Consider the following 10273-nt stretch of genomic DNA (forward strand, 5'->3'; position numbering starts at 1 on the left):
TTAGGAGTTTTCTAATTTTCTTTTCATTTATACAAGTCATAGATTATTTATCCTTAATAAAATTGAGGATTAAAAATCATGCTCAAATTTAATTATTAACGGGTCATTGAGTTTAGGATTTTTTTTAAATTTTTAAGTAAACATAGAATTAATTAATATTAATAGTCTATCATATTTACCTCAAGTAAACGCAACCTTAAAGGATCTAAAGAATATCCAGTAAAAGGGGAAGAAAAATAGAAAAATGCAAGTAATCCAAAAGCATAATGATTAATCATATTAATAATCAGAAATTATAATATGAAAGACTTTTGGGAGATTGTTCCGTTCATCTTCTCCATTCATCAAATTTCCCAATTCTCATACGAAACCTAACAGCCTGCTGTGGTTTTGCTCTCCTCAATTTCTGAAATCGTAATTTCTAGGTCAATTTTAGCGACCAAATTTGTGGGTTGTTTGTGAATGTGTCTTTTCTATACCTAAACGGGAGGATGAAGTTTTTAACAAGGAAACTTAATTGGATATTTGGTTTGGGGAGAGACGAGGAACAACAGCATGAGGCCGCCACTGGGGCAAGCATTGCATCGGGATCTTCACCGATTGCAGCTGAATTTGCAGCTCAAGGTCATCATGGTCCCCGTAAAGGCTTCAGTGTACCAGTTCAGGTCCCGGTGGAGCGGGCTCCACTGCCTCCCCTTCTTGTACCCTGCCCCGAAGGAGACGGTGGACTTCAGGTTAGTCTGATTAGTAGAAGATATATTACATTTTATGATGGTTAGTTGTTTTTGTTTGTGATAATGTGTTTTTCTTAAAGTTCGTCCAAGTTGAATTGGTAGGATTGGATTGTATACTGTATTTTTAATTATTTGAGTTTTGAGAGTATCTGCTCTTACAGGCCTGATTTTCCTGTGTATTAATTCTTCAGTTCTTTAAGACAATGTGCACATCCTTTGGTTTGATGTATGAGATGTGATGATTTTCTGGAGTCTAATTTTTTATGATGCTGAGAATCCATTTGCTTTTACTAGTTTCATGTTGCAAAATGTGACGTTGTGAAGATAAGTTATCACCTGCAGAGTAAGGTTGGTTTAAAAATTTATTAACCTTGCTGAATATCTTGTCCTTCTTTACTTGGTACTGTTCCAGCAAGGCCTGTCTTGTTGGTTAATAAGTAACACATACGACTTAAGTTTCCAGTTAGATTTCTGAAAAATGCTGTGGTTTATTTCTTATTTATTTGACAGTTTCACAAAATAGAGTTGTTTTCTTAATCTTCAGCGGTGTTGATGACTTTAAATAATTGGCAATTGCAGATTGTCGGTAATTTTGGAAAGAGGGTTTAGTTCCTTTATAAGATATATATATGAAATATGGGAAATCATTATTCTCTTGAATCTTAAGACAAAGGCCAGAACTGTGATTTTCTTTGCATGTGTAAACCAAAGGAAAGGGGTGTTCGTTTGGGGAGAGCCTGATTAGTTATAAATAACATATAAGAATATGATTGAAATTACTAGGAAATACCATTTATTCTTCTGTGAACCAGCTTCTTTGTGTGAAAGTTTTCTTTAGTGGTTTAGATAGAAGCTAAAGGCTAAATAGTAGTATCTGTTTTGCGGTTTCTGAAATGTTGGCTTTCATGGTATGTTATGTGTGGAATTATATTTCTTAAAAAATTGTATCACTTTTTCAACTATCAAGATTAAAATGATGATGTAGGACAGCTTGAGAATGGGTTGATTTTAACAGGAATGGTGGCCCAGAGGCCAAGGCTTGTTAGATGTTCACAGCTAGCATCTGTATTATTTTCGCAGTAATACATTTTTGTATGTTACTTTTGATTACTCGGCAGCAGCAGCAAACATTTAGTTTCCGTTGCTCTTGATTGGATTATATCCTTGAATTTAACTAGAGGTTATTTTTCCTTTACCAAATACCAATGAATGTTAAACATGACAGGCTGCATGCTAATGTTAATGTTAGTTTGTAGATGTCACATAAAATTCATGGAATAAAGTAATTGCCATTCTCAGAATCTTAAAACAAAGGCCATATTTGGTAGATAATAGTGCCCAAAAATTTGTTTCTAGTGAAGTTGATGTTCTTAGCTTGTATGAATGGGAGGGAAGGGGTCGTAATGTCTCAAAGGATGAAGAATGGGAAGGAACCAAGGCTGCATTTGGATGAATGGATTTCAGGGTAAAACATATAAGATGTTTAGTTGAAATCTGCAAAACTTATATGGATAGTCTTCTCCAATTCAACTGCCCACATAAAATGATTTAATCCAAATGTAGTTTTGTGGTAAGAAAACTTGTTTGGAGATTTTAAAAGGTACGCCAATAATTTTATAGTTTAACTGCATGAAGGTTCAAAGAAATGATGTAGGTTATGTAGTCTGTCAGTCACAAAAGATGTTACTTGAGCAGTCTAGTCTGGTGAATAAAAATTGAGACCTGTGTTATGCGTCTTTTTCATTCTGCGTATAACGTGAGCATTCATACGTATTTTACACACCTGGGTACCTCAGAAAAAATGTATGACGGCAAGCCTCAGGCCGAGGCTCGCGCAACCATGATTGTACAATGAACTCCTATACCAAATAATTTGTATTCGTCCTCACTTAAATGAGTTAATATGCGTAGTGATCTTCAATTATATCCAAAAGCAGTAACCTGGTTGTATATATCAGCCGAGATTTTGTATTTATTATTCTTTTGTTTTAAGTTTTTACTGAATAAAATCTCCATTAATGGGAAGGAACTACCTATATTGTCCTGTATTCCACAACAAGCCTCCAATAGAATATACTGCTAGTTAGAGGACTATGACCAAAGTTCATTTCCAAATTTTCTTATTTATATGGATGCACGAATTATTTACCTCATCTACTTTTTCTATGATTTATTTGTTTTTTTATTTGGAATGATTATGCTTGTGGTTAGTGACTTGTTTGATATGCGCACCTTATATTGGTTTGTATCCTAATTGCTCAGGGCTTGAATTGGTATGCAAGGCGCCTAAGAATAGATGAAGATGGAGATGTCGCTGATGAGTTTCTTGACGAGGACTCACCAGATATTTCAACTAGCACGGAAGAGCAAAATAGGCCATTGCCAAGATTTAAAGTGAAGTCTATCATGAAGCCGGCAAAAGTGAAGAAACAAGAACTCTTGCGAAATGGTAAGATTCGGCATCTCGTGGAACACCATGGCAGGCTTGAGTGGGTGTAAATGACATTTGTGAAGCAATCAAATTAATGCCTCAATATCATCAAATCTATGGCAGCGGCCCAACTAATTTAAGGGATCTCCGATATAGTAATTTTTCTTGAATGTTGTGTTGTCTGATTATGTTCCTTACTTCTCAAGGTAAACAAGGATTTAAAAAAAAAAAGAACATTTGATATTCCTCTTTGGATGAAGGTATGTGCATCATCTCAAGTGCTTTTTCATTACCCAGACATGGGATTACTTTGTGCTCTTTTGTGCGGTGTTTTGTGGAGCAATAGGAGGCAACTACGTACTTCTATTTAAAACAAATATGGGTGAAGTACACCGGTTACTCCTTTAGTTTGGTTTCGCTTGTGCCCTCCTACGTTTGAATAATCCATGATTCTCAAGAACTTATCCTCAATCTCTCAATGTGTTCACCTCAAAATTACAATGTAATGGCAGGGGTTGTACCCTTATAAACGTCATGAATCTATTTTGTCATTTACCCTCAAGTATCCATGTCATTTGCCCATACGATTACGAGTGTGTTATTTTGTATGTAATAATAATTATTGAATTTTGCTGGAAAAATCTGGAAATGGGTGCATGGTTAAAACAAGCACGATCAGAGAATTCCAACTAGAGCTCTTTAGGACAATAAAGGAGGCCAATTCACATACCAAGGAAATGATTAAACTCGTCGAACATATATACTTACCGATATAAGTAAGTGTTTATCTCAATACTCACTAACTTAAATCATAAATAAACTGTTTTTTCTACGGGATATTCCTCTAAGCCCATATAACATGACCATGAATCCTCAGTATCACGTCACCTATTCCATGTTCAGGGATTATCTGTAATGTCGATCAGGAGCTTAGAATAATTCTTAGAAATCTGATTCTTCACACCAACCTCATTATTTCGTTTCTTTGGCACGGCCCTAACGCAACGATTTATGTCTTGTACGATCACTTCGCCATCTAATCCTGCAATGGTCGATTCTTGGCTGGCATCTGCTAACACAAGTTTGATGTATTCTGCTATTTCTTGATAAGCTATCACACATTCTCTCATGGATGGTTTAAGAGCTGGATCCATATTCTTGTCTTTATACAGTGTTATGAGGTATTTTAAGGTTTTGATGACATGGCGCGTTGTTGCCTCTGTAGCTACTTGTAACAGGGGAGTGTAGTCATCTGCGGTTGCATTGGCAGCTTTAGGGTTCTTGAGCACCTTGAGACAGAAGATCCGATTCACGCTGAGTCTTTTGTAGAGACAGAAATTGTTAACTGTTTGGTATGGAACCGTGGGGTTTGTAGTTGGTTTGGAGGGTGTTGGCTCAGGGGGTGATTTTGAGCCTTGTTCTGGATTGGGGGTTGGTTTTATGGTTGGTTCTGGTTCCGCGCTTGGTCCTTCGGTTGAATTTGGATCATTGTCTGATTCAGTAGGTGCAGAACTTGGTTCGGGGGCTGGTTTTGGTTTAGAGCTAGGTGCAGGGGATGTTTTTGGTTTAGAACTTGGTGCAGGACTATCTTCTGCTTCTGTAGGTGGTTCTGTTTCGGAACTTGGTGATTGTGACATGGAGGGTTTTGGTTTAGAGCTAGGTGCAGGGGTTGGTTTTGGTTTAGAACTTGGTGCAGGACTATCTTCTGGTTCTGTAGGCGGTTCTGTTTCGGAACTTGGTGATTGTGACATGGATGGTTTTGGTTTAGAGCTAGGTGCAGGGGATGGTTTTGGTTTAGAACTCGGTGCAGGACTATCTTCTGGTTCTGTAGGTGGTTCTGTTTCGGAACTTGGTGATTGTGACATGGATGGTTTTGGTTTAGAGCTAGGTGCAGGGGATGGTTTTGGTTTAGAACTTGGTGCAGGACCATCATTTTGTTCTGTAGGCGGTTCTGTTTCGGAACTTGGTGATTGTGACATGGATGGTTTTGGTTTAGAGCTAGGTGCAGGGGATGGTTTTGGTTTAGAGCTTGGTGCAGGACCATCATTTGGTTCTGTAGGTGGTTCTGTTTCAGAGTCTGGTTCAGAGTTTGGTGATGGTGACATGGATGGTTTTGGTTTAGAGCTAGGTGCAACGGATGGTTTTGGTTTAGAGCTTGGTGCAGGACCATCATCTGGTTCTGTATCAGGGCTTGGTGATGGTGACATCGATGGTTTTGGTTCAGAGCTTGGTGCAGGACCATCATCTGGTTCTGTGGGTGGTTCTGTTTCAGGTTCAGAGCTTGTTGATGGTGACTTGGATGATTTGGGTTTAGAACTAGGTGTAGGGGTGGGTTTGGGTTTAAAGCTAGGTGCAGGACCATCGCATGGTTCCGTGGGCGTTTTTGTTTGCTCAGAGCTTGGTGCGGGACCATCACATGGTTCTGTGGTCGGTTCTGTTTCACATTCTAGTTCACAACTCGGTGACGGTGAAGTGGATGGTTTTGGTTTAGAGTTGGGTGCATGGGATGGTTTTGGTTTAGAACTTGGTTCTGTGGGCGGTTCTACTTCAGAGCTTAGTGATGGTGGCATGAATGTTTTTGGATGATTGGTTGACTGTGGAGCCAAAGCTGGCCTAGAGCTTGGTGCCATGGACCATTTTGAGTCCAAGGGCAGAATTGTGTCATAGTCGTCTGATTCCGATTCAAATCCCGGTTCTGAATCAATGTCATTCTCTATAGATGATTTTGGAAGCGTGGGTGGTTTCAATGTAGGGATGGATTGTGAAAGGGAGAAGGCGGAGAAAGAAAGAACAACTACAAGGCAAATTAACACCTTTCGTGAAGAAACCATTTTAGTTTTCTTGCAAGAATATGGTGGTAGCTTAGCCAATTCGATACGATTTGAGATGAAATAGATCGTTATATATGTACAGTGACACTATTGTAATTCAATTAATGCGGGTGTTACCCTTACATAGTATAGTAAATTAATCTTTATTACATTCATTAAATAATCTGTCTTCAATTAAGTAGAGGAATTTATTACAACTCGTGCCATGGCATAAACTATCAAGTGTTGGACCCGTTGGAACTTGGAATTGCACTTTGGGCTCACTTGTTTCGGGCTCTTTATGCGGACTTTTCTTAAATTGAATTGTATAAAGAAAAGTAGATAATAAATATGGAGAAGTATTTCAAACATTTTGAAAAATAAATGAGAACAATGTTCTAAATTCTTAGGGGGTGAGAGGTTATGCGATTTTTCTTTTTAGTCTACGTACTTAATTCTTCTTGTTCATTGCAATATTTTTTCAATAATTTTTTTATAAATTCAAACTCAAAATTCATATCATATCTTTATATATTTTTTCCAATGCAAATTGATTGACAAATACTCTTTTTAAAAATTAAAATTTAATAACATAAAAAAATATTTAATCTAGGCGATCGCTTAGACGAATTTTCAGTCGTCTAAGTGGCTACTATTCGCCAATTAATGTAAAATCACTCAGAGACTTTCACTGTTTAAAAATTGAAACAGTGACCAACCCTCTAACGCCGAAGTGATATAGACATCCCTTAGCCATTTCATAAGGGATTAATAATAATAGAAGGTTTTCAAACAATCACATGATTTAATTTAATAAGATTAATATATGCAATTATCCCTAGTTAATATCATACATTACTCGTTTTAAATCTAATATCTCAAAAACTAATATTTTTAATCAATCAAAAAATATCTTAAGAACATATATATGTTTTAAAATATTGAGCACACAAACTTTTGTTCCTACCTATTAATATTAAATGTATATATATATATGTGTGTTCAAAATTTTAAAATACAATGTTAAAAAAAAATTTAAATACAGAAGTGTAAAATTATGAACGAATTTTCATTATTAGAGCAGCCCCAAGGGCCAAACTTGATCACTCGTTTTTTTCCTCGCCCCCTCCAAGGGCCGAGGAAACCGGGGGCTCCGCGCGGTCAAGCCCTCCCATTTTTTTTTTAATTTTTTTTATGCGAGGCCCACCACTATTGTTTGTCTTCTTTTTTTTAATTTTTTTTTTCACGCGGGTCCCACCATTATTTTTTAAAAATAAATGAAATAAATTGTAAAAAAAATCAAAAAATTTAAGAATAATTAATAAAAATATTTAAAAAGGTCAACGACTATATTTTTTTAAATTTATTTTTGTCAAGTTTAATTCATGTGTATTTTTTTCATGTTTGTTTTTTTATTTTGGAATATTATGTATGTTTTTAAAATTATTTTTTATGTTTTAAAAAATATTTTTTATTTTTTATATTTATGTGCATTTTTAATGTAATTTTAAATTTAATTAAGTTAATTTTTGATTTGTTATAAATTTGTGTATTTTATTATATTTTAAAAACATTATTTAATATATTAAAAAATTAATATTTCAACATCATCACATCATTGTAGAAACACACAATGAAGTTATCAACGCTAACATCATCATGCGATCAATTTATCAACTTGACCACACCAACTTCCACACGTCCTTATGTCCTTATGCATGCTCTTCATCTCGAAATTGTTTCCTAGGAAGCTTCCACAAACGGCTCAAAGCGTTGACCGTGTGCCTGAGTCTACACTCCATAGCCATTAGCAGAATCTTCCAGTCAATTTTCATGCCCCGTTAATGGAGGCGGCTCTTTATTTTCCTCTCGTGTTTCCTCTCTCCCTTTTCCTCTTATTTTTATTTTTTACAAATACAAACTCTTCGATCCATAGCTTTCCCATATCCTGCGCGTGTGGAGGAATATGGATCCAGCGCTGCAAGGAGCTCTCGCATCTATTGGAAGCTTTTTCTTAGTAAGCTTGATCATCGCCTCAATCTTGATGATCTGTGGAGAAAGAAAGCGCAAGAAATCTGATTCTCCCCAACTGAGCTGGGAACCATCGAAGCCCAAACCCGGTACCAATTTCGGGCTTTCTTCGATTTCCGTAGGCGTGAGCGCCAGTTTTGACCCGACCCTGCACTCCATATCGATGCAAGATTTGATTGACGCGACCAGGGATTTCTCCCCGGACCTAATCGTCGGAGACGGAAGTTTCGGGCTTGTTTACAAAGCCCGTCTCTGTTCGGGCCAACTCGTTGCTGTGAAAAGGCTCTCCACGGATGCCTTTCAAGGCCTCCGCGAGTTCCGGGCTGAGATGGAGACCCTCGGCAAGATCAAGCACCCCAATATCGTAAAACTACTCGGGTACTGCGTCGCCGGTTCCGATCGGATATTAATCTACGAATTCATGGAAAAGGGGAGTCTTGATCAATGGCTTTATGATACATCCTACTCAGAAGAGGGAGAGAGTGGTGGTGAAGTAGAATCAAGGCCGCCTCTTTCTTGGCAAACTAGGATCAAGATCGTTAGATCATTAGCTAAGGGCCTCTCTTATATGCATAATTTTACTACTCCTATCATTCACAGGGATATCAAAGCTAGCAACGTTTTACTCGATTCGAGTTTCGAGTCCCACATTGCGGATTTCGGGCTGGCTAGATGTATCGAAGGGTCTCATTCGCATGTGTCCACGCAGGTTGGGGGGACTTTGGGGTACATGCCACCAGAGTACATCAATGGCACCACTACGGCCACTGTGGTTGGGGATGTATATAGCTTTGGGGTGCTGATGTTGGAGACTGTGACGGGGAGGAGGCCAAGTTTCCCTTTCCCCGGAGATGATGGAAAGGAAGTCAGATTAATGGAGTGGATTGGTTCGATGGCGGAACAGAATCGGTACATGGAAATGGTGGATTCGAGTATTTCCAAGGATGATATCAAAGAAAGTATGGTTGTGGAGGTTTTCAAGATCGGCTTGAAATGTGCTAATGAGAAACGGAAAGATAGGCCTACCATGGAGGAAGTTGTGGAGGAGTTGGATAAGATTTTGGCTTGAAATTGCAATCGGTTTAGGTTCTACGAAGAAAGGGTGTTTACCATATGTTTATGTGCTGACAAGTGAGACGTCCCCTTGTATGCTCTTAACTATGTTGGTGATGTATTGTGATGGTGTATATTCATCGGTCGGTCGCCCTTTCGGCTGAGGAATTGAAGGGTGATGAGAAATGGTTGCTAGATAATGGAAGATGTGATAATATGTGGGGTGTTGAGCTTAAGGTGATTGCTAAGTTGGTGGATTAATCTTTGGTTACATCTGCCCATTTTGAGTTGGCCTTGATTGCTTTGGTTGTTATATTATGTTTGGAGATTTCTTGTTGGGACACAGCCAAATATGGATTCATGTTCTCGATTGAGCTTAGGCCTTAGATTTCGTTTGTTAATATGGTTCCTGTTGATTAATCCGGAATCATATCATCGAGGCCAGTACATGTTTCCTCTCTTCATTGTTTCATTTGTATGAACACAAATGTTAAATTTGAGATACCGTTTGGTATCATGGACGTGATGTATGATAGATGAGTAAAATAAACAATATGATGAGACGTGGATAAACAATACATAATATGAATAATATGTTTTTTTGTATGTTTTTAATTTTGTAAGATTATTGTGTTTATTCTCTTAATTACCCTTGTCAATTTCACACAATTACAAGTTTATAGAAAATTCCTATTATGTAGGGTTTGTTGTGGAGAGAGGGGTACATCAGTAAAATTTCACTTATATGACACTCATCTTTTACTAATTTCATGGGTTGGAAAATATTTTTCATCAAGTCCACATTTAATATCATACCGGACCATGAGATATCATTGAATTAACAAAAAAAATAAGAGAAACATAGGATGAATAAAAATTTGTAGATCATTTCATTTTCATCAAATGTACCAAACGGTGCGTGAATCGTTGGACGAGAGACATTTCCCAAAACCAATTAAAAATAAATTTTCAGAGAGACGTGTTGTCACGCTCCGCTCCCGGGGTCGTGTGACATCGGCGTTGCTTTCAAATAAAATTCGAAAACAACCAGCTTCTTAGTACAGAATTTAACTAAAACCAGTCTATTTCATAAATAAATTCCATAATAAATATTTTTGTACAGTTCAAAATTCCCAAATATGAAATAAACTTGCGAAAGCGTATTACAACTTAAAAATCAAAATAATATCTATAAAAAATCTCTTCATCACCAT

The 10273-nt window shown here is 37.3% G+C and overlaps 2 protein-coding genes across 2 annotated transcripts; both read left to right on the plus strand.

Moving 5' to 3' along the window:
- The first annotated feature begins 294 nt into the window (after positions 1-294).
- On the plus strand, positions 295-3723 carry LOC140863104 (uncharacterized). Its single transcript, XM_073266266.1, has 2 exons — positions 295-734; positions 2997-3723. Exons 1-2 carry the CDS (start codon positions 492-494, stop codon positions 3231-3233), a joined length of 480 nt encoding a protein of 159 aa, XP_073122367.1. The 5' UTR covers positions 295-491; the 3' UTR covers positions 3234-3723.
- A 4065-nt stretch (positions 3724-7788) lies between these two features.
- On the plus strand, positions 7789-9682 carry LOC140864509 (phytosulfokine receptor 2). Its single transcript, XM_073268740.1, has one exon. The coding sequence runs from the start codon at positions 7942-7944 to the stop codon at positions 9073-9075; it is 1134 nt and encodes a 377-aa protein (XP_073124841.1). The 5' UTR covers positions 7789-7941; the 3' UTR covers positions 9076-9682.
- Positions 9683-10273: the final 591 nt, after the last annotated feature.

The sequence above is a fragment of the Henckelia pumila genome, chromosome 4, assembly GCF_033568475.1.
Source record: "Henckelia pumila isolate YLH828 chromosome 4, ASM3356847v2, whole genome shotgun sequence".
Lineage (NCBI taxonomy): Eukaryota > Viridiplantae > Streptophyta > Magnoliopsida > Lamiales > Gesneriaceae > Henckelia > Henckelia pumila.